This window comes from Brachycentrus maculatus, unplaced genomic scaffold (assembly GCF_059751285.1).
Source record: "Brachycentrus maculatus isolate JH-2025_06_01 unplaced genomic scaffold, ASM5975128v1 h1tg000050l, whole genome shotgun sequence".
Taxonomy (NCBI): Eukaryota; Metazoa; Arthropoda; class Insecta; order Trichoptera; family Brachycentridae; genus Brachycentrus; species Brachycentrus maculatus.
This window is the reverse complement of record NW_028280804.1, coordinates 421,948-447,935: the sequence shown is the minus strand read 5'-3', so window position 1 is coordinate 447,935 and position 25,988 is coordinate 421,948. Positions and strand designations below refer to the sequence as shown.

Genomic DNA, 25,988 nt, shown 5'->3' with positions numbered 1-25,988 from the left:
AAATAAAGGCTTTTTGCTGAGTGAAAGCTTACTCAATGGAACATAGATGGCTGTTGCAAACTCATATGCATTGTGCCATATGATTAATGATATATCTAAGTGTTTTAAAAAATTGAGTAGTGCAATTGTCATTCATTGATAGAATGGTGAATATTGCACGTGTGTAAAGTGATTATTAACCAGCATATGACAAGTCAAAAGGCTTGTAAAAAACATTTTCTTATTCTATCTTACTGAACACTTATATCCTATGTATATACTCAAAAATTTTAAACTTATTTGAGTACTCACAGCAATCATAATAAAATTTAACACTTATTTTTCATTGCAGCAAGAGAAAACCACATTTAAATAAAAAAAATCCATTAAGGACCAAAGGAAAAGAAAATCGAGTGAAACGATTGAATTTTAAAAACAAAACGAACGCCCACTTTTATTTGAGGCTATTATAGGGTTGAGGGAGTAAGGACTATTTTATTCCAATACAGGGTAGCTCGGGGCAAATGCTGCCACATGGAATCCGGCCAGAATTAGCCCAAGTAAAGTCAGACATCCGGAAACGTAACGGGGTTGGTGTGGTCAGCGTATATTCGGGTGTATAATGTATCACGTAGAAAACAAATTATATATAAAAACAAAACACTTGTTTAAAAACAGTTTTTATGTAGTTTTTGGTATTAATGCAAACACCTTTCTAAATTAGGTGCTTTTCCACTAAAACGGTGTTGTATAAATTGATGATTGTAAACCGGTTAACCGGGTGGTCCGCTGTCCAATTACGCAACTTGTAACGGGTGCGAATACTGATTCACTCCGTGTCTTAAATTCATGTCGAGACATGTATGGATGACTAATACCTTTGTTGTTCGAAAATTATACGTCCATATATATATATATATATATATATATATATATATATATATATATATATATATATATATATATATATATATATATATATATATATATATATATATATATATATATATATATATATATATATATATATATATATATATATATATATATATATATATATATATATATATATATATATATATATGTAATATAATAATCATATATTTCAAGGACGTATTCGTATGTTCTACACGCACAAAACAAAAGAAAATGGAAATCTGGGCATTTACGGGGGTTACGACTGTCACAGGCTGGTTTATGTGATTACTTCACACACGTGTAACATTCACCAATTATACCCATGATTAACCACCATACTACTCAAAATTTTAAACTTCTATGTAGATTTATTGATCAACACAGTATACGTGAGTTCACTTAAACCATCTATGGTGTAATGAAGATGGCTTTTACTAAGCAGAGACTCTTTCATTTGCATATGAGGTCTAAATCCTGAATTATATTCACATAATTAAGAAACGCTTGAAAACATCATTTTTAAATTTTATTTTAGCTTATATTTTATTTACAATATTTTTTTTGTCAAAAAAAAAGTATATTGATACACTCAAAATGTTGTTAATAAATTCTTATCACAGTACATATGAGTTCATAACAGCCATCTATGTAGGATCAAGAAAGCATTCATTCAGCAGAGTTCCTTTAATTTGTATGAAAGGTCTGTGTATTTTTAAATCGGAGAGCCATGGTCGAATAATTTCACTGCGGTTTTTCGGATCGTACGAAACGGGTGAATTATTTGTAATTCAATGAAAAGTGGTCGTTGTTTTTGCATCCTGGACCACAGTACGAGGCTGGACCAATTCGCGAGAGCATATCCGTTGAAAATTAGCTTCACAACTCTGTCCACTCCACGCGCTACAGTTATAGTGTGTGGCGGAGCTTAATGTATGGTTTAATTGAGCAAATATTGCCGCATATTCAATTGAAAAGCATTACCGAACGAGATAGAATTCTGCCCGAAGCTCCCCCCTATCTGGCGTTCTGTCTCGAAACATTCGGCGTAGGTAATCGAATTGTTGGAATACTTGAATGTATAATATTATTCCCGAGGATAAATGAATTCGTGCGGTGAAATGTGCGGGGGAATTATTTAAATGGATACTTATATCAATGATTGATCTCCTAATGGATTTAATTCTCCAGAAAATTATCTCATATTTCTATTTAGGTATACCCGTATTTTGAATTGAATTTATACATATTTATGTGTACAAATTGCAAGATTAAGTATAATCGCTCGTAAGTCCTTGGAATTGTTCTTGGAAGAAGTCATTAAATAATTTAAATATAAATTGGGAGATATCAAAAAGACTTATTAACCCTCCCTTCCCGGTGTTGTGTATCTAGTACACATTGTTTCTAATAACAATCAATATTTCTTTAAACATTATGAATAGAATGCTAAGATTTTAGGTATTCCTCCATAACATATTTACACATTTATTTTAAAAATAATATCAATAATAATCATAATTTGTCTGGTACATCGAAGGTTTTTTGTGAACATCGGAAACAAATTCGCGTACTTGTATAAACAGCGCCTGAAGAGTGTGCGGGAAGCGTGACACTATATTTGCATCTTACTCTTGCATTCTTGCATTGTGCAAGTGCGAGAAGCTCAAAACTCAATGTTCTCAGTCTTCCTCCGGCTATGGCCGTATTTTTCCGATTTAGAATCACTAGTTTTAATTGTGTAGTGACTATCCAACACCGGAACGCGCATTTTTATTTTAGCACCGGAAGGGAAAGGTTAAACCAATACGGAAAAAAGTGTAAAATGTAAGTATTTAAAAAAAAATACTGTACAATAATACGACCGGTATATTGTTTTTAACACATTTTTAATTTATTTGACAAAACAAAAAACATTGTCATAACAAAGTCATCAAACTGATGGGAGGCTAGACAAAATGATACGTACAAAACGGCGGACGTGTTGAAAACCATGATATAATATTTTTTTGTAAACTTATTCTATGTCAAGGTCTGACATGCACTAGTGCATATCAGACCTCGGCTCTTAATGCATGTTTGTTCTGCAACCCCTAGTGCATGTTGGTCCTCTGGTAGACCAAAATCGCATGAGATAAGCATTTAGTGTAGTTTTGAGGGTGTGAATAGTGCTATGGTGGTGACGGATGATATTGTTTGCATTCTGTTGCAGTGATTGTCCTGACGAAGAGACGGGTACGTCTTGAAACCGGTAGACATAAAAATCTCGGTGAGTGGTTTTGTTTTTAACACATTTTTAATTTATTTGACAAAACAAAAAACATTGTCATAACAAAGTCATCAAACTGATGGGAGGCTAGACAAAATGATACGTACAAAACGGCGGACGTGTTGAAAACCATGATATAATATTTTTTTGTAAACTTATTCTATGTCAAGGTCTGACATGCACTAGTGCATATCAGACCTCGGCTCTTAATGCATGTTTGTTCTGCAACCCCTAGTGCATGTTGGTCCTCTGGTAGACCAAAATCGCATGAGATAAGCATTTAGTGTAGTTTTGAGGGTGTGAATAGTGCTATGGTGGTGACGGATGATATTGTTTGCATTCTGTTGCAGTGATTGTCCTGACGAAGAGACGGGTACGTCTTGAAACCGGTAGACATAAAAATCTCGGTGAGTGGTTATATACTTATATTATTGACATTTTTGTAAAAAATATATATGCGAGAATTCGGAATTTTGTCTAGCCTCCCTTGTCTGATAAACAACCTTTAAACATTTACCCCCTATAACGTTTCCTTCAATAAGGCGGTATCTATCTCAGCGTTATGAGGAGGTTTACTCTAATATAATATGTGTGCTAATATTTATTTGCACATACTATAGATAATATTGAAGTTGTTAATTTATTTAAGTTAAGTTAAGTGGAAACAGTTTTGTATCTCGGGTAAAGTTTTAAGGGACTTTATTTGACTCGGGTAACAAAATTCGGCAAATCTTACATAAATATTCGCCGAGACTTGTCGATATTTCTTAGAAAGGAAATTTATCTACAAATATTAATCAAACATCGCAATTAAAACTTTGTTATTTGAAAACTTATTCTGTTGGTACGAATATCAGCACATTTGGTAAAATTTTACGAAAATGTCAATTCAGGATATTGCCATATAATAATGACTACTTGCCGTATGTTAATTTGATACATTTAATGAAAGCGAATATATGTTAATTATTTTTGTGGTTTGGAAATGAAAACGAGTTTTATTTATTAAATTATTAATTACGATACAGAAAACCCCGTTTTGTATACACGTGAAAACTTACCAAACATATTTAATTTAAGTAGGATGACAATACACTAAAATTATATATCGCTCACTCCTTTCAAAAACGTCATAAATCAAATATCGTCATTTTTCAGTTGTGCGTGTTTTCAAAATGCCCAGAAAATGTACTATATCCCAGCAAAATCGATATATTTTTAACTTAATATTTACCCGCTACAGGGCATAAAGTGTTGTTTTTGCTGAGATAAGCATTATCGATAAAATTAAGAAAGGTGTGTTGAGATGGTTTGGACATGTAGAACGAATGATTGAGAAACGAACGGTAAAACAAATTTATGAGGCGAATGTTAGTGGGAAAAGAAGCAGAGGAAGACCGAGAAAAACATGGCACGATCAGGAATGCCAAATACTTGAAAGTGGTCAGGTTAGGAGTCGTAACAATCGGCGGGTATGTATGAGGAGATGCATGAACGTGGAAGAGGCGAAGAATGTTTGCAAGGACAGAGTGTTGTGGCGCTCTATTCTCTCTGCCTACCCCTGCGGGGAAGCGGCGTAATGGTTAATTAGTTAGTTTTTAGTTAGTTAGTAATGTATATCTTGATGTGATTCAAAGACTACGTGTTATTATACATGTATGTACTTATATCTAAATATGTATTTTTAAATTTTTTTTTAAAGGTAAAATTATTAATATAATAAGGTATTTTTATTGTATTCTGTAGGCGAGAATATCTGTACTGCTTTACATTAGCCGTAACTTTTTAGAACTTTTTGTTTAAAATATTTAAACAAATGCTGTGTAACAACGGTTATTTTATTTTATGTATATTTTGATGTGATTGAAGGACTATTATATTATTTTTATAAAAAAAATTCTAAGGTTTATCATTGCGTTAAAGTAATTAAGTTCCAACTCACAGATAACGTTCATGATGAAGGAGTCGTCCAGCGGGGTGCCCGGAAGCCTGGGGTTGTCAGCCTGACACCGGAGTCTGGTGTTGTCGTCGTCGGGGGATGGAGAGAAGGCGAGCGAGCTTACGACCACCGTCTCGTTGGCTGCCTCGGTCACCTGGAATACGAAAAAACAAACATCTTTGTACTCTTGTAAAATTACTTCAAATTGAAATACTGGGTGTATTATAATTTGCTCTAGTAACGAAAGGAATGAAGGTATATCATGAACCAATTTTGAAACATTATTCTCGAATCACTAGAACTTTACTAAAGACATCTATTGGTGAGATGAAAAGAAGCTTTTTATCAAGCAACTCTTTTATTAGTATGTGAGGTCCGAATCCTGGATTATAATCACACACACGAGAAACGCCAGAAAATATCTTTTTCATTTTTGTTATGTAACCTTAAAATTTGACCAAATAAATTATTTTGGTTAATAGTTGACCGGTTGCTGGTCAAATAAAATTCATGTTGAAAAAATTACATTGTTACTATTTTATTCTATAAAGTGCAGTTCCACCAAAAAATGTCAGTAAAAAGCTTAACTCTAATTTACAACATTTTGAGTGTGTCCAAATACTTGTTCACAAAATCTGGATTATCTCCAATTACAGGAGTTATTTTCATATTATTTTTTGACATCTCATCAAAGATGAAGAAGAACATGGATCCATATTTTTATTGAAAGTTAATGCTTTCAATATTCAAAACAGAATCAATATGGATATTGTAGATTATTATTACTTTAACCAATGAATAATTATTTGAAATTGATATTGGAAAGTGAATTGAAGCGTTAAGCGAGAGTTGCAGAAAATGTGCAGAATACTAATAATTGCAACACAATATATTTTTCGGTAATTTCGATACAAATCATGTTTTTTGTTTTAGGTAAAAACAATACTTTGAATATGTCAGACTAAGTCGTGAGTTTCAGGACCAATCGTAATGATCTAATTTATTATCAAAATTATAGAGTTGATGAAATGCAGTGCCCTATGCACCATTGGGTACGGATAAGTTGACGAAGAAAAAGTAAAAAATACGCTAAAAACATATTTTTATTTATTGAATTTTTTCAATGTGTATAAAAAAAGTGACATTTCATGTTAAATAAAAGTAGTATATTATATTACATTTCATATTTTATATAATAATAATAATAAATCCCTTACCACACCCCAATGGTGCATAGGGCACTGCTTCATATAAACGCAGTGTTATCTCGATCGATTACACATGAAGGAAAGGTGATCAGCCCTCCACTTCAGGTACCAGTCCAGTGTAATATTGAATAAATATTAGAGTGAAAAAATCACTTATATTTATTAAACCCTCCTGGGAATCGAACCCGGGACCTCCAGAACGTAAACAAGCATGCTGATCATTACACTACGGAGGCGGACAAAAGTATTATATATAAGAAAGTGGAAATTTCATATTCTATATTAACCAAGCCAAAGGTAGGGTGATTTCGTAAAAAAACTTATATTTGGGTTCGATCCGTGTTTGAAAATGAAGTGGAGCGCCTTTAAATCATGTTATTTTTCTGCATGTATGAATTTTAAGTCTTCCTCTAGATGTCTTTCGAGGAAGATCCATGGCGGTTGCCTGGTTCACAATATGATCAGTTTCTCTGAGTCATATGTGCCCATATCATCTCGATTGCCTTTCCTCTACCTTACTTTTGATATCCAGGCTCCCACGAATGCGTGGAATCCTCATTTTACCTCTAAGGGACACTTCAGCTGACCATCTAAGCATTCAAATTTCAGCAGATTTTAGTTGCCTAGAGTATTTATCTTCCATGGAGATTGCCTGATTCACAATATTTTCACAAAATGTAATGAAAATACAATAAATCTGATATTTTGAATTTTATTATTTTATAAGATACCTTCAAACACTATAAAACCATTTTTGCATATCCTTGTGCAATATTTTTTCAGGATGAATGCACTCACTCGTACAAATCAACGTTGTTTGACGTTTGATGCATCCCGTCATTTTGAAAAAAAAAATACAAGGGACACAGCGGAGTTTGAGTTATAACGTTTTGTCATTTTTTCTATCGATTTAGCTCTCACATTGCATAGCGGAGTGATAAAAATGTGCATGAAAAAATTGCGTATAGAATGTTTTACTAGGAATTGTGTTGGTAGTATAGGGTGGTGCAATGGGTGTTGAAGATTTTTAATGTTAATTTAAATATATGTACTAAATTATAATTTATAAATAAAACAATTTGAGTGTGTCCAACTACTCGTTCACAAATCTGGGTTTTCTCCGCTTAGAAGTGAGACATCATAATATGTACAAATAAAATATTATTCATTGATTTGGCGTTTAATTTGTAGAACTCCATTTGATTTAATGTTTTGTATCAAACACAGATTTTTTTAACCTACTTAGTTATATTTTATTAACAAAACAAAAATTATAGTGACAACACACACACGCTCTCTTTTCTTTTTTCTCTCTTTATATACAACAGTATTCATAACATATATGTGGAATTATTTAATTGGCTTTTATCATTGTTAATCTAAATATTTCAAAACGAATAATAATAAATAAATATATAAAACCGTCAATACCTATTGCGCCATCCTGTATATAGGTGATAATATTCCCAATCGTTCATAAAAAATAAAAATAAAATATTGGCGTTAAATATTGCTTTGAAAATCGTGAATCTGCCCGAAATGATTTCGCGTCGAGAGAAATAATGGGGAAATTTAAAATTATAAACGTTTTTCATTCATGTGTTCCTGCTTTTTGTCACTCGCTTTTGCCCGTTCAAAAATTAAATACGTTAAAAAAAATTAAAGGGTAAATCAGGTGTCTTTTTTTACCCTGATATAGCGTTTATCAAAAAAGAGGCTTAAAAGGATTCCGGAAAAATATAAACCAGTAAAAGCATAAGGTATAAAAAAAACTCTTAGTGAAAATAGCATTATTATCAATTAAGAGTTCTTTTTAAGCATGTAAATAAAATATATTTAATTTAATTTTGTGACTGTGGTAAGGCAGATCTCGCAGATCGTCAGATGAAAAAACAAGATGGAGTTCAGTGAGTAAAATATTATAGAAGATTAATTAAAATAATATATATATTTTAGAATAAACTTTTATTGTCGTTTCTTTGATTACAGGTGATTTGGTTAAATAATTGTTTCATACCAAAACTATGATATGAGATATAACTTACAAATATAATAAAAATCTTTGATTACAGAGCAACACATTAGAGTTTATTATTTCATACCTACTCGAAAACAAAATAAAAACTACTTTTTTCTTTTAAATATTTATTCAAGATACATTTTCGATTCGAAGCCTAATAGTAAACGTTAGATCAGATCTTTTAAATATTTATTCAAGATACATTTTCAATTTGAGGCCCAATAGTAAACGTTAGATCAGATCTTTTAAATATTTATTCAAGATACATTTTCAATTTGAGGCCCAATAGTAAACGTTAGATCAGATCTTTTAAATATTTATTCAAGATACATTTTCAATTTGAGGCCCAATAGTAAACGTTAGATCAGATCTTTTAAATATTTATTCAAGATACATTTTCACTTATTTTTTTTTACAAAAATGTTGATAAAATTAGTATATAACCACTCACCGAGATTTTTACGTCTACCGGTTTCGAGACGTACCCGCCTCTTCGTCAGGACAATCACTAACACAGCATGCAAACAATACTACCCTTCACCACCATAGCACCATTTACACACTCAAAACTACACAAAATGTCTAACACATGCGATTTTTGGTCGACTCGAAGACCAACATGCACTATAGTTTTCAATACAGACATGCATCCAAAAATCGCATGTGTTAGACATTTTGTGTAGTTTTGAGTGTGTAAATAGTGCTATGGTGGTGAAGGGTAGTATTGTTTGCATGCTGTGTTAGTGATTGTCCTGACCAAGAGACGGGTACGTCTCGAAACCGGTAGACGTAAAAATCTCGGTGAGTGGTTATATACTAATTTTATTAACATTTTTGTAAAAAAATAAATAAGTAAAAATGACTAACCACAAAGTAAACGCTTTACATATTAATAATATTGAGAATATACATTTTCAATTTGAGGCCCAATAGTAAACGTTACACAAGCGTGAGAGGTAATCACTCACTCAAGCTTAATACCAAGTCGTGAGTTCTGGAATGCTCAATTTTCCATCTTCTATTGTATAAATCGTTTGAAATATAATCGTCTCAATTGATGTGCCATTAATTTTAAAAAATAGTAAATAATTTAATCTGATACAAAAAGTAAGAAAATAAAAGAAATAAAAAAAACGAAAGAACTACGTCTAATTTTATTCAGTCGATAAATTTAAAGAAATATTATATATTTATTTTAATTTCCATTTTTTTTGGTTATTAGATTTCAAAAATAAAAATAATAAAACCCTTAACCGCACCCCAATGGTGCATAGGGCACTGCGTCATATAAACGCAGTGTTATCTTGACGGTTTACACATGAAGGAAAGGTGATCAGCCCTCCGCTTCAGGTACCAGTCCAGGGTAATATTGAATAAACATGACTGTGAAAAAATCACTTATATTTATTTTACCCCCCTTGGGAATCGAACCCGGGACCTCCAGAACGGTAGCCGAGCGTGCTGACCATTACACTACGGAGGCGGACTTTCAAAAATGTAATCACAATTTTTTTTAAATTTACAAATTATTTTTGGGAAAAAAATTATATCAACGTAATCAGAATTCAAAAAGGTAAAACATTATGGAACTAAATTTGTGTGATGTTATTAACAATCACATTTTTTCTATGATTTCCAATTGTTTTTTGGAAAAACTAAAGTTATTAGATTTCAAATAGTTTGGGTTTATAAAATTAATTTTGTGTGACGTAATCACCGATCAATGTTTTTCATCAGTAAAATATATGTAAGGACAAATCGCCGAAGAGCCTGAATCAATTTATCACAGAAACCGAACAAGCCTCACTTAAGCCGAGGCCAAGAGGCAGAAAAAATGATTGATTGGAAGATTCAAATCAATTTCCTTCAAATGTTCTTTTCCGATTGGTTTGAATTTCATTATGCCAGTACTAGTTCATGAATAAATCACTGTGGGGCATAAATAATGAACGAATTTGGTTGACCGTCAAAGAAAATATGCCAATTGTTCAATTAGATTTAATTATAGACATGATATTATGATTTTTATTGATATTCCAACATTGGTGTAGAAAAATATGGAGGTTCAGGTATTAAAAGAGCTTAATACCTGTTTTGTTCACAATTCTACCTATGATTGATAACAACACTAATCAAATTTTGTTTCAAAGTTATACTTATCCTTCAATTAAACCTTCTTCTAAATGATACTTATTACATCTTTAGATGATCTTTTTTATTTGAAATTTAATTAAAGATTTACCTAGTGATTTTTACTAGGTAAAACAAGCAAAAATTTAATTGAAAATGGATAAATATTATCACGAAATGACTGCCAAATCAATAAACGATTTCTTAGTTATTAGCAGAGACCTTCATCAAATGTATGTTCGATCCTTCACAAATTATTCAACATACTAGGAGGTTTATTATTAGATTAAAACCAATATTTTTAGCTTTTCCACTTTTTTATTTGTCCAGCGACCGGGTTTCGTCGTTACCGACATCATCAGACTGGTGATGTCGGTAACGACGAAACCCGGTCGCTGGTCAAATAAAAAAGTGGAAAAGCTAAAAATATTGGTTTTAATCTAATAATAAATTAAAAATGCAATTCCATCACGAAGTGTCAGTGGATAATATAAATATACTAGGAGGTATATGAAAATATGATCTAAAATTTTCATGTTTTTTATTAAGCAATTATATATTCACGACTAGAATTATTAGTTTGCAATACTTGTTTAAAATGTCTGGCTTTTATTTAATATCGTTACTTAGGTCGTGCCTTCGGAACATATTATCTTTCTGTAGCATTCATGAATTTTTTGGTCTTCCCCTAGATGTCTTTCTAGGAAAATCCATGGCGATCGCCTGGTTTACAACATGTTCAAGTTCTGTAAATTCCATATGCTCATATCATCTCAATTGCCGTTCGTCTACCTAATTATTGATATCAGTTACACGAATGCATTAACTTTTTATTTTATCACTAAGAGACACTTCAGCTGACCATCTAAGTATTCGCATTTCAGCAGTTTCTAGTTGCCTAGAGTAGGTGTTCAACATCGAAAAAAATACAAACGAAATCTATACACAAATTGAATATAATTTTTTTGACATCTCGACATAGATAAAGAAGAATATAGATGTCTGGGCCTTTACGGGGCAAATAAGTGTCATAGGCTGGTTTAAATGATCATTTTACACCCGTATAACATTTACCTATTCTACTCATGATTGACAACTACACTACTCAAATTCTTGGATGTTCTATATAGAGTATATGATCCAATCGAAACATTGTGCTTGAATCACTAGAGACATCTTTTGGTGAGATGAAAGAAGCTTTTTATTGACGAAAAAAATTAAACAATAACTCATGTAATTGGAGATAATCCAGATTTGTGAACAAGTATTTGGACACATTCAAAATGTTGTATACAAATGATAAAGCTACAGTTATTTATATTACAAAATCACTGTCAACCTGTGTTATTTGTGGCACTATCTCATTGATTTTAACAATACTGAAGTTATTTACCCATTGATAAAGGTCACAGGTCAAATAATCATGTTCCACTATTTGATTTATACATTGTAACTCAACGTCGTGAAAGGTCGAGCACTATTGTTTGGTACTATACATCTCATTGCGGCCCACGTTTCTCCGCATACTGAAGACTGACGATAATTGTCGTTAATTGGTAACCTTTCCTGACCGCTTGGGACTGCGTTTGAAGGTGCCCCACCAATAATTTCACCCTTTAACTTAATTCTATAACCAAACAATAATTCTCGCCGTTTCCGAAGGGTTAAAACTGACCCTATGAGCGCTTATTTCGCTGAAAATTAAAACTGTATTATTGTATTTAAAATAATAAAGATTTTATATTTAGTTTTAAATAAATGTTTTACTTAGTTAATACCACTATTTCTTAAAATCTACTGTGACACGTGTTTCGATGCATTCCGCATCATTTTCAAACACCGTAGACAAAAATTACGATACGTTTGAAAATGATGAAACACGTGTAGCAGTAGACTTTAAGAAAAAGTGGTATTTACTAAGTAAAACATTTATTAAAATTGGATAGATTTTACCACAATGTGACTGCCGAATCAATTAATGAGATTTTATATATTAATTTGAATTGGAAAACGAAAAGAAACTAAATGCAGTAAAAATGCCATCTTTCAGCCAAATATGCAACAAAACGTTGTATGATAAGTGTTCCAATGGTGATATAAGGAAATAATTCAAGGTTGTGGCATTATCGATATGATTAAGAAAACCGCGTTGAGATGGTTTGGACATGTGAATCGAATGAGTGAAAATTTAAATTTATGAGGCAAAAATACGATTTTTGGTTTACTACAATTTACTTAGAGTTTCAATTTTTTTCGATGTATTTTGATAGTCCTCACGCAAAGTAAAAAGCTGTCGTTGAAATAACTGATTTCATTTAAAACGTTAATCTACAATATTTTGAGTGTGTCCAAATACTTGTTCACAAATCTGGATTGTCTCCAAGTAAAGGAGTTATTTATCATATTATTTTTTGACATCTCATCAAAGATGAAGAAGAATATGGAAGTCTGGGCATTGACGGTCGTCAGCCCCGTAAATGCCCAGACTTTCATATTCTTCTTCATCATTGATGAGATGTCAAAAAATAATATGATAAAAAACGTTAATCGCTTTTTATATTTATGTATCTAAATCAATGATGGTATTCGTATTCAACAGTTTTTTTTAAACTTAAACGAAGGGTTAGGAATATGGTGAAGTACCTGTAGGGTCCAAGAGCATTTTTCAAAACATTTTTATGCCAAAAATAAAAACTTTTTTCAATAGTTGAGCTCTTATTTGCTCGGAATTTAATGGGAAAAAAGCAAAACACTAGGGTCTAAAGGGTTGCAAGAAGACGTCGAACTAAACATAATGTAATGAGTACACACCGTTTTCAGCACGAATGGAAATATGTACGTACCGCAAATACAAAAAGGGTCGAATCATCCCCATTACCGCTTGAACAATCAATCAAATTACAATGTCTTTTTGATGTGGGATTTCGAAATTGTTTGCCTTTGATTGTGGCTTTGGGATGTTCAGATACCTGAGACTGGTAGAGTAATTAATGTTTAACCCGTGATTTCAACAAATTCGAATTCATGAAACGTTAAATTTTGGTAAAAAAACATTTCGTAATGATTGATGAATCAAAATAAAGAATTTAACTTATTTAAACACTTTTAAACAAACCATGAAAAAACCGACAGAACCGTATAATTTCACAAATTAGAAGAAAGCTTGTCATAACATTAAATTTTTTATATTCATTTGTTCAATTTATATTTTACCCATGGTAAATAACACATTATTTACCATGTAAATCATAAATCAGTAAATATACGATACATATTTCGATGCATTCTGTATAATTTTTAAATACTATTTGATGCAGTGTGCATCGAAACACATGTTACGATATATTAAAGTTGTTTAAAGCTGCCCAAGACAAGGACAATTACTGTCATGTGATAGTCGACGTCAATAGGACCTGACATGACACGCACAAAGGAATAATAAACTAGTTGAATAGAAATTGATTCGGCAGTCACTTTGTGGTAACATTAATCTATTTTTTATTTCAGTTATTTACTTGGTAAATATCACGATTTGGTAAATAACACCGTACACGGTGTTTAAAAATCATAGTTGATGCGAAATGCATGAAAACACGTGTCATAATAGATTTTAAGAAATAAAAGGTATATGGTATTTGTATAATAAAAGGTTAAACATGAATATCAAGTGTTCGACAGTAAAAATTAAATAACTAAATTTTAAGTGTTTCCAAATATTTATTTGCAAATATGTGGACACACTCAAAATATTGTAAATAAATTAACTTGTCGAATTATAAGCTAAAATAATAAAATGAAAAGGATATTATCTGGCGTTTCTCATGAGTGTGATTATAATCCAGGGTTAAGACCTCACATACAAATAAAATAATTTATGCTCAATAAAAAGCTTTTTTTTTCATCTCACCAATAGATGTCTCTAGTGAAATTCTGGTGATTCACAATATTTCAAAATATGATTATATACAACTTCCAAGAATTTAAGTAGTGTGATCAATCATGGGTAGAATTGGTGAATGTTACACGTGTGTGAACTGATCACTTAAACCAGCCTATGACGGTCGAAAGCCCAGTAAATGCCCAAAATTCCATATTCTTCTGCTTCTATGTTAAAATGTCAAAACAAATATTTAAAAAAAATTGACTATTGTAATATATTTAATCAGTGGTAATTAAGTCAGGTACTCGGTTGAAAAATTAGGGTTCCAGAAAACGCGTCATCTAAAATATGTCTTTTAATTTAAATGATTTTTAGAATGCTTAGTCGTCAACTTCCTGGATAAATCAATGTTGCCCGCATTAATAACGCTTCGGCGGCTGTAAAATATTCATTTACTGTACATTTTTCAAACAGGCCATCCTTCCCCCGCTACCCCGAAAGCCTCTCGAAAACCACCCTCCTAACAACAAAGTAAATTTTTGTTTGCTCGACCGCCCAGCGTGCCCATTCACGCGGTAAAATTACTCGAAAATTCCGCTTCCCATACAACATGTAGCTCCCGTAAATACGTGGGGAAATTCTTTCCGCTGTGCCGCCGCTGCACTGGTGAAATTCTTCGTTTTATAATTGCGAAAAATGGCCAGGAATCGCTGAACAGGTCATAAGTTGCTAGTAACAAATTACCGACTTGGTTTACTGATCCTCTCAGTTCATTATTCCAGGAAAAGACTTTATACATTTTTTCTTCTTCTTAAGTCTCAACAAATAGATCATGTACGCACATGGGGCTTACAATATATTTACAACATTTTGAGTGTGTCCAAATACTTGTTCACAAAATCTGTATTAGCTCCAACTACAGGAGTTATTTTCATATTATTTTTGGACATCTCATCAAAGACGAAGAAGAATATGGAAGTCTGGGTATTTACGGGGCTTACGATCGTCATAGGCTGGTTTAAGTGATCACTTTACACACGTGTAATATAAAAAGCTTCCGTCATCTCACCGATAGATGTCTCTAGTGAAATTCTAGTGATTCAAGTACAAAGTTTTGAAATATTATCATATATAAAGAACTTCCAAGAATTTGAAAAGTGTCGTTATCACTCATGGGTAGAATTGGTGAATGTTACACGTGATCACTTAAACTAGGCTATAAAGGTCGTAAGCTTCGTAAATACCCAGACTTTCATATTCTTGTTCATCTATGTTGAGATGTAGAAAAAAACGCATGAAAAATAACTCCTACAATTAGAGATAAACCAGAATTGTGAACAAGTATTTGGACACACTCAACATGTTGTAAGTTTTACTTGGTAAGTACCACTTTTTCTTAAAATCTATTGCAACATGTATTTTGATGCATTCTGCATCGTTTTCAAAAGCCGTGTGAAAATTATATACAAAAAAAAACATAATTAAAAATAAAACAATGACTAAACTAAAGCCTATCCCGTATTGCTCCACTGAAAAAAACAGCTCCTTTCCCCTCTTCAACCTTCAGCATTCCAATGACACAACTCTAAAGTTTAGACCTACTTTACACAATGTTTGAAAATTATGCTGAATGTATCAAAACACGTTTTATAACAGATTTTAAGAAATCTGCCAGAACACTGTCTAGAACATTCCCGCAGCCCTGCAAAAGAAAAGGAAGAAGAAGAAAGAAAATGAAAGAAGAAAGAAAAGGAAAAATAAAGAAGTATTCCTTGTCTTTTCTATATGTTATTCAATCTTTCCATCCATACAAATAATAAATTTTAAACAGAATTTATATTTTATATGCCTTAATTTTTTTTCCGATTGAATTATTTTTTATTTTAATTTGTTGTTTGATTTTGCCATATGTTTAAAAAGAAATTTCTTTCATTTTCATAAAGTAAATTTAATCGTTTGGAAAGGGCTGCCTTCCGAAAAGCTTGAGTATATAAACAAAGAAAAAAAGTTCTCTTCTGTATTGGTTGTGAAAAAGTAGGTAGGCTTTCGAGAAAACGTAATAATTCATATTTTAAATCACGGGTTTCTTTGAATTGAACAGATATATTCCACCATCTGAAAAAAATATTTTTAATGTTTTTTTCTACGTTTATATTAAATATTATAAGACATTATAGAATATTACCTACATGTGTTTATTTCAAAACATGTTTTGTTAATATTTTTTTTAATAAGTATGTTTCATAGAGATTTATATTGAATACAAAAATACAAAATAAAATAAAAAATTAAAAATTTTTGTTATTCGTAATAAAAAAGTTTTAAATATTTTATAGAAGAAAATATTTGTTTATTTTCTCTGTCATATTTTTTTTTTCTATTTTACGAAAGAATAAATCGTTAGAAGGTTATTTTTAAAATGATTCGAAAATCACTTTTTTCATTTATTGATTCGGCGGTCACTTTGTGGTAGTAAATTTATTTTTAATTTAACTTGGTCATATTGGAAAAAAAATTCATGTTAAAACTGAATATTTAAAAAAAAAACATTAATTTCAATTTTGTCATAAAATTATTATTTAAAGGACTTGTACCCTTAAATGGTAGTTTATCCTAGACCTAGTACAAGTATGCACTCCCGATCGCCTATGTATTTATTTAATATTATTTTAATCGCGACAAGCCGTTTATTCTTCAAAGTAAGTGATGGATAATTTGATGAAACCACATATACACATACACACAGCAGTGTTACCTTGATCGTTAAACACATAAAGGTGATCAGTCTTGCGCCTAAGGTACCAATACAGTGTAATATTTAATTAATATATGAATGGAAAATCACTTTTTTTAATAAATATTTTTGACTCTCCCCTAGGTATCGAACCATTGACCACCAGAACGGTAGCCAAATACGTTAACCACTACACTATGGAGACAGACTTAGAGGCGTATTTCGAGGCATATCTTTCATACCCATTTACATATCGCTCACTCCTTTCAAGAACGTAATAAATCAAAAAACTTGATTCTTCAGGAGAACGTTTTTAAAGTTTAAAAATATAATATAATGAATTAAAAATAAACATCAAGCCACTTATTGAACTTTTAACTGTGCAACAGATCTTTTTAGGTAAAACCTGAAGGTTTTTTCTCCATTGGAAAAATATTTACTTTATTCAAAAAAATAATCAAATAATACCTTTTCTTCAAAATGCAAAAACAACACTTTTTGACCTGTAGGGGGTAAATATTAAGTTAAAAATATGCCTCTTTTGCTGAGATATAGTACATTTTCTGAGCATTCCTAAAACATGCACAACTGAAAATTGGCGGTTTTTTATTTATGACGTTCTTGAAGGAGTGAGCGATACGTATAATTACGTATATTACAAAAACAGACGCATCTTCGAATGCAACGTTATGTTGAATTTCAATGCAATCGGGGAATAAATAGAAGAGATTTTAGCTTTTTCACAAACTTTTAGGTTTCTATAGATTTTAGCTTTTTTAATATTAACAATAAGTTTTTTTTAAGATAGAAAACTCGTTCAAAACACTCTTCTTATCATTCATTCATTACCATATTTATTTTTTATTGTATTTCGATTTAAAATGAAGACTCAAAGTTTTTGCCTGGAATTTTCACTCATGAATAACATGAAATTATAGAAACTTTAAACATAAACAGTAAATCCACTCACGAGTAGGCATAGGCTATAAAACTTCAAACCTCGAAGCCTGAGTGGAGTCATGATAAGCGGTGTTGCATAAGTTGTAGTCAGATTTCAGATTCACTTGGACGTTAAATAATTTTTAAAAAACTCAAAATTAAATATGCTGATCTTTATATATAAATTTTTAAACAATAAATTACCTAAATATTTTAAGGATAAAATAGTGTTAAACAAAAATGTTCATGAACATATATTACTAGAAATAAAGATAGAATAAGATTCCCATTGTTAAAAAAATTCAAGTCACAAAATTGTTTAATGTATAAGGGTTTGAAAATGTATAATGAGATGCCTAAATGCATGAAGAATGAAAAGAGTCTATAAGAACTTTTAAATAAATGTTTTGTTTACTGCAAAAAAATGTATATATATATATACTTACTAGCTTAATATTGCCCTGAAAAAATCCCAAAATATTTTGAACTTGGTAGTATAATATATTGACTTGTTAAAAATGACTAACTGCATTGATGTTAATTTTTTTGCCAAGCAAAAGTGACTTCAATAGCCCTCCTTAACATTTTACGCGTTGTTAGTTGGTCACTTTCTCCTGTACGACTACGATATATATAAATATATGTTTGATATTACCTAAGTTTAAATAATAGTTTATATTAGTTTAATATTAGCTAATTACAGAAAGAAATAATAAAAAAAATTGCTGAAAAGTTGTCGATTTTCAACAATTTTCAGAACGCACGTATCTCGCGATCGTTTCAATAACCGTAAATAATTCTTTACACAAATGGTAGTGATAAACCTAATTTATCGAATATTTTGCTGATTACAGCCGTACATCAGGGGTTGATTGATAGCCACGTGTAATTACTGCGGGTGAGATTTAGATTTGATTCCTTTGACGGGAGAACAAGCACATATTTTTTCCGTTCTGTCCGACCAAACAAAAACAGATGTACGATTTCATTTCACTCCTGCCGGAATTTTGCGGATTAATTCCTCGCCAAAGGGCGGATTTTCGTTATTTCATTCCCGAAATATGAATTCCATATCCTGTAAATTGAATAAAACATAATCTGCGGAGAACAAATAACACCGGGGTATGTACAAGCATTGGGTTTAGGGAGGGGCGTTAAAAGGACCAATATTTTTATTCTCTACAGGCGAACAGCTAAAAATAAAAGTTTTTCTTATTTTTTATTTTAAATACGAGTTTCAGTGTTCGAATACGTTTTTCATGTTTTGAATCATTAAAAAAAATTAACAGCAACTTATTTAGCTTTATTTCAATCCAATGTTTTTTTTTAATTATTGGGGAAAACTCTTTTTAAATTATATAAATTATATTGTTGGTAATACAAATACTACTAGGACAAAAAAAAATCTGGTTACTTTAAATTACAATAAATTATAATTTTTGATAAAAATTTGAAAAATCGTTATTTTACGAATTGAAATAAAAAAAGAATTTGACATGCTAAAATTAAAGGGGGAAAAATAAATAAGTATAATACCTAATAAACTAGGAGGTATGAAATGTGCATATGTATGTATGTGTGTGTGTGAGTGTGTGTGTGTGTGTCTGTTTGAGTATATGTGTTAAAAAATACAAATGTATTTTCATACATAATTAACTAAGGTTTTTGAAAATGATAAGCGAAGAGTATCAGAAATGAAGACTATTATGAGCATATTTAGCAAGAGTCTACGAGATTCAATAAGGTACATCAGGATACTAGAAATTTGCGAGATCGAAGATGTCATTAGGTGGAGAAGATGACGAAAAAGACAATAATATAAACATGTGAGGTGAATGGAACCGTCCAGACTCCCCCACATTGCAGTGGACGCCCAACACTAAAGTAGACATCTCCCGGGCAGAACACCAAAGAGATGGCTTGACAGCTGGGAATCGACATTACAGGAGTCTAATCTTTGTTGAAAAGAGACAAAGCCTACAAATCACAAGAAAAAGAAGAAGATGAAACACAAAGTATTAACATAGGTAATCAGTGTTTATGTAAAATGTGATATGAATTATTCGAGTAAAAAATCCTTTGATAAACATTTGTCGTTATAATCTAGATAAATATTATTTCAAATGATACTGTATTTTCAGATATTTCCCAAAGAGCTCACGTAGGGTCAGCTAGATAAATATTCGATACAAATCACGACCCTTTTTTGCGGAGTTTACCCTACAACTTACTTTAAATATAATATGTCCAGAATCACAGACTCCCCCAAGCATTCCCGGCAAAAAAAACTTATTTATCGCAGAAAAACATATTCAGGGTAATATCCTATCCAATTAGGGTGGCGGGTTGGTTGTAGGAAGAACCAAAATTTTGAAGGAAGCCGTGCATTAAATCTAGCTTTGTATGATAGAATACGAAATCTGCTAAAGTCGTTAGAATCACGGTTCTGGATATTGATACATGAGTTCAATAAAAATATGATTTTAGAAAACATTTCTTTCAGAATTTTTATGATTATTTACATTTATGTATTAATTTAAAATCAAATACATATTTTTGAGTCTACTAAGTTGTATTTAATTAACAAAAAAAAAAAAAAAATTGTGACAATGGTTTTACCTATTTTATTTTAATTAAAAACACTTGAATAATCCACTGAATTGAGTTTTATTTTGATATTACGACTAGTTTCGAAAACGACAATTGTTTTCATCTTCTGGTACAAATTAATAATAATGGTAACGTGTTTTGAAACAGTATATTATTAATTAGTGTATTATCTGAATTTAAACTTTTATGTATTTCTAAATTTTCTAAATTATTCATGACTTGACCTTTATTTGTAACAGAGTGTAATAATTTAAGTGTATAAGAGTCAAATGAGTGGTTAGTTTCCATGATATGATTTGCAAATTCCGAAAAATAGTCACTTGTTAGACCAAGTAACTATTTAAGTGTTTTTGATTAAAATAATCATGTCATTCCACAAAGTTAATGCCGAATCAATAAATAATATGGTTTTACCTAGTTATGGCATTTTCAAACGAATGTGAAAATCAAATGGACTGACGGTCCTTATGTAGCTATACAATTTTAAGTGACATGTACAACAATAATTTATGGGAGACGACAGTAGCTAATGGGGGATGTATGTACGTACCCTTATATTTATTTCCTGGAAAAGGAAGAATTTATTGACATGGAAAATTTTTAAAAAATATATATTTTAAAGCTTTTGTTGTTTTCATTTTTTATGTGTTTTTGTTAATGAAATACCACTTAGTAGACTCAAAAATCTGTGTTTGATTTAAAATTAATACATAAATTAAAATGGAGTTCCATAAATTAAACGCCAAATCTATAAATAAATAATTATTTACAATTGTTTGTTATTCGTGTATTTAAAAAAAATAAATTTATTACTTGCCTTAGAATTTTTTTCTTGCATTTCATTTTTAGTTTTTTTGTCGTAAAAATGTTAGCGGAGGTGAATTGTTAAAAATAAATGAATAAGGTTGATCCCTAAAAACAATACGATATACACAATGGATTCAGTATCTTGTATCAATCACGAATTGTCACAAAGCTCATTTATTTGTATTATTAGTTATATTAAAAACCTTTTATTTTTTTCAAGATTTTTAAAAAAAAGCATGCAATATTATGAAGCAAAATGAATTTCTTCGTTTGAAGAAAAGATTAGGTACATTTAATAACGTCTTTCTAGTATGAATTGAACGCATTCAGGTATATGGGAAAATGATAGGGTAATAGTGGAAATATTCCAATAATAGAAGTTTGCACGGAAAACGTTATGGAATACTAAGCAGTTGCAAAGTGCATCAATTCAAAGGGGTTTATAATAATATACCCATGATAGGACGTGAATACGTTTAAAATATAACAAAAATAGGATGCATCAAGTTTACTATGCTTAAAAACACAATATTTTTTAATTATTATTTTCCTTTTATTATTGTTATCACTGGATATCTGGAAAAAAGCAGTGTAAAATAAATTATCAAATTTATTTATATTTTTTATTTCTTATTTATTCGGGAATTGTACAGCTTACATATAAAAAAAATATAAAACAAACAACAGTTACATTAACAACAATAGACATTACATTACATTAACAAAAAATAGTTACGTTAAAAAAAAGCCAATTAAACAATTCCATATTTATGTTATAAAACTATTAAAAAACATTCAGAGATTAAAAAAAGGGTAATTTATAAAAAAAATGATTTTTAATTTTATGTATCTAATCCTAAAGAGGGCAACAGGTTGTTGCCGAAACTAGTTGGTTGTAAATAAAAATGTGAGTGGATCAAAAAACAAAGTCCTTTTATTTCTCTAAATAATATATCATTGTGATCCACAAAATATGTCCGCCTCCGTAGTGTAATGGTCAGCACGCTCAGATACCGTACTGTAGGTCCCGAGTTCGATTCCCAGGGGGGGTCAAATATATATAAGTGATTTTTTCATTCTTATATTTATATAATATTACCTTGGACTGGTACCGGAAGAGGAGGGCTGATCACCTTTCCTTCATGTGTTAACGATCAAAATAACACTGCGTTTATATGATGCAGTGCCCTTTGCACCATTGGGGTGCGGATAAGGGTTTGAATGAATGAAATGATCCACAAAGTTAATGCTTTTAACATTCAAAATTTTCATCTTTAGGTCTAAATATAAACTTTTAGACCTAAAGATGGAAGCTTAGCTTCTAAAACTAGTCATAAAATAAACTCAAGTGGGAAAAAACAAGTGTTTTCTTTTATCATTTAAAATTGATTCGAAAATTTATTTCCATTAATAAATTAATTTAATATATTTTAAATAGTAAAATTAATATATTTCTATAAAGCTATTATATCTCATCACGGTATGGTTATAAAAGCGTAAGAGAGGTTCATGGGATTATTCAAGTATTGTATTTTCCTCGAGATTTCACGCATATTAAAGTTGATGTGGAAAATTGTATCTTAAAATAATGGTTTCTGGAAAGATGTGCAAATGATTCTCTCAACCAAAATGTTGCTATAAGCTCTATTTTCACATAAGGATTTCAAAGACTTTGCAGATAAAACAGTTGTAATGGATATGAGATTGTAAATATAAACATACCATATCATGTTTTCTTGGGTGGCAATCTTTCTGCGAGTTTTATTTAATTTAAATTTTAGTACACAAAATCTCTTAGTTTTGATTGTTATAGCATAAAAACATAGAAAGAGGCATCTTTGTTAAAAACATGCATATGGTGGCTTTTTAATCAAGAGATTTATATTTTATTTCATAGCTTTTGGGCATATTTCCGCCTCCGTAGTGTAATGGCCAGCAAGCTCGGCTACCGTTCTGGAGGTCCCGATTTCGATTCCCAGGGGGATGGAAGGTTAAATAAATATAAGTGTTTTTTTCACTCTAATATTTATTCAATATTACCGTAGACTAGTAATTGTACATGTGTGTACGATCAAAATAACACTGCGTTTATGCAGCATTGGGGTACGGATAAGGGTTTGAAGAAGAATGATGAAGAAGAAAATTATCCGGGCTCAGAGCTCTCATGCAAATAAAAGAGTCTCTGCTAAATAAAAGCTTTCTAAATCTAATCATAGATGGTTCTTATGAACTCAATCTTGGAACGTCATGAGGTTTTTTTTATAAATTTATTGGCAAAGCACCCAATTTTGGGTGATACCTGGGGGTCATGAGGTTGATCATACATGTGTGGTTGTCAATTATGGTAGAATGGTTATTGTTACACGTGTGGAAAGGGATTGTAAACCATGTTAAAACCCAGAATCCATATTCTTATTTATCTATGTTAAAATGACAAATATGTACATCAATAATACTTTTTACATGGTCAAATGATGTCGGCAATGACGAAATCCGGTCACAGGTTAAATAAAACAAATGTGGAAAAAAACCTACATAATTGTTGTTTTATTATATAAAATGCTATTCCAACAAGAAATGCTTTAAAAAAATTTGGATACACATAAGTGGATTCAACTCATATTTATCTGAAGACAATTGATGACGCATAAGCTTGTTCACAACGCACGTTATTAAATTGTGTAAAATGTCACATCTCAAACGGATGATAACGATATGAAGCGAATTGACTAACCTTTCAATAGATCTTCCGATTCCTCTAAGGAGAACTGTTACAAGCTGCCAACTCCACACTATGATGTTTCTTATTCTTCGTCACAAAAGTTTTGATTTCTAAGGTATCATTTTTACTCAAATTTATTAACTTATATTAATATTTAGAGCAGATGCATTTTAAAATTTAACCATGCGGTCTTAGCGAAATTCGATTAGCGATTAAAACATGCGTACCGAACCGAGACAAAGCCAGCACTGAGCAATTGCAACAATAAAAAAGTTACAATTTGTTTTTTTCGGAATTTATGTAAAAAAAAGTGCAAAAAGGACAGCATACAGTTAGGCCAGAGAGAAAAAAATGGAATAAATCCATACTCTGATAAATTATCAAAGGTCTAACCATCATATATGGGTGAATTTTAAACCAAATCAGGATCTTCTCAATGCGTTGGGTGCAAATAAGGGTAAGTTGTAGTAGAAACACTTTTACATTTTTTGATTTCAAGAAAGATGAAGAAGAATATGGAAGTCTGGGTATTGACAGTAATTATTACCTGTTACAAGCTGGTTAAGTGATCAAATTACACACGTGAAACTTTCACCATTCTTCCTATGATTGGCAACCTCACTCAACATTTTTGAAAATATGTGGTACCTATGTGATCAATCTCGTTACATAGTTCATATGAGTTCACTGCAGCCTTCTATGTTGGATTATGAAAACATTTATTAAGTAGAGATCCTTTTATTTGGATGAATGCAACATCCGAACCCCGGATTATTTTTGCATATTGGGAAACACCGAAAAACAATTTTTTTTGAAGCCTAAAATTTGACCAGATATTTTTATTCATTAATTTTATTGATACATTTTGAGCATATATAAATACTTATATAACATTATTTTAAAAAGAAAAACAAACACTTACCAATTCTACTTCTACATTATTGATAACCACACTACTCTTAAAAACTTTTAGAAATAGTGATCAAACTCGTAACACAGTATGTACGAGTTCACAACAGCCATCTATTTATCTTTTTTGGGATAAATTATTAAGCCGAAACTCTTTAGTGTAAATAATTTATAAATAATGTAAAAAAACTCCTTACTGGAGATAATCCAGGTATTTGGATCCACTCGAAATGTTGTAAAATAAGATGAGAATAATAATGCATATACATGATTTAAAAATTCGTCTTAATTATTTTCATATTTTTGTTCGGTTTTTAAAACCTCAACAGGAAAATGCATTTTCCGAAATACTGCAGTGAGTATTTGCATACAGAACTTCGGCATTATTCCAAGTCAAGTCTTGCTGCATGTTATTATGCTTTTGTGTAAGCAAAATAAACCAATACAAAAATATTTAAACATATACAAAACACACGTTTCAGTCCCTTCTGGGCGTGTGGCCACCTCTGGGGTGCTATTCTGAAACTCGTATCAAGAGTACAAAAATACACGTGTATTATAAATAAGTTGTATTATATTATTTATTTATTCGGCATTGACTTGTGTGATAACATGTTGATTTTATTAAAAATTAAGCACTTGTATAATACCACTTATACCACTTGAGTTTTATTTCATAACACATGACTTATTTTGAAAACAACAGTTGTTTTCATCGAGAGTTGATTATAAAAACTGATAATTAGTTTTAATAATCACCTGTCAATGAAAATAACTCTAGTTTTCAAAATAAGTCGTGTACAATGAAATAAAACGGTGAATATTATAACATATTGTAAGATTTTTTATAGCGAATGTGGTATAAAACATTTGAAATATCGCATGTTATCAAGATTTTAAGGACAAAAATAGTATAAACTATTTAAA

The 25,988-nt window shown here is 30.9% G+C and overlaps 1 protein-coding gene across 1 annotated transcript in view; it reads right to left on the bottom strand.

The window, feature by feature from the left end:
* LOC148312019 (B-cell receptor CD22-like) overlaps positions 1 to 25,988 on the bottom strand; it is a 571,734-nt gene that overhangs the window by 198,137 nt on the left and 347,609 nt on the right. Inside the window, exon 8 of the mRNA XM_088277952.1 lies at positions 5,106 to 5,256. Within this exon, the coding sequence (XP_088134078.1) occupies positions 5,106 to 5,256 (151 nt within the window). The remainder of the gene's footprint in view (positions 1 to 5,105; positions 5,257 to 25,988) is intronic.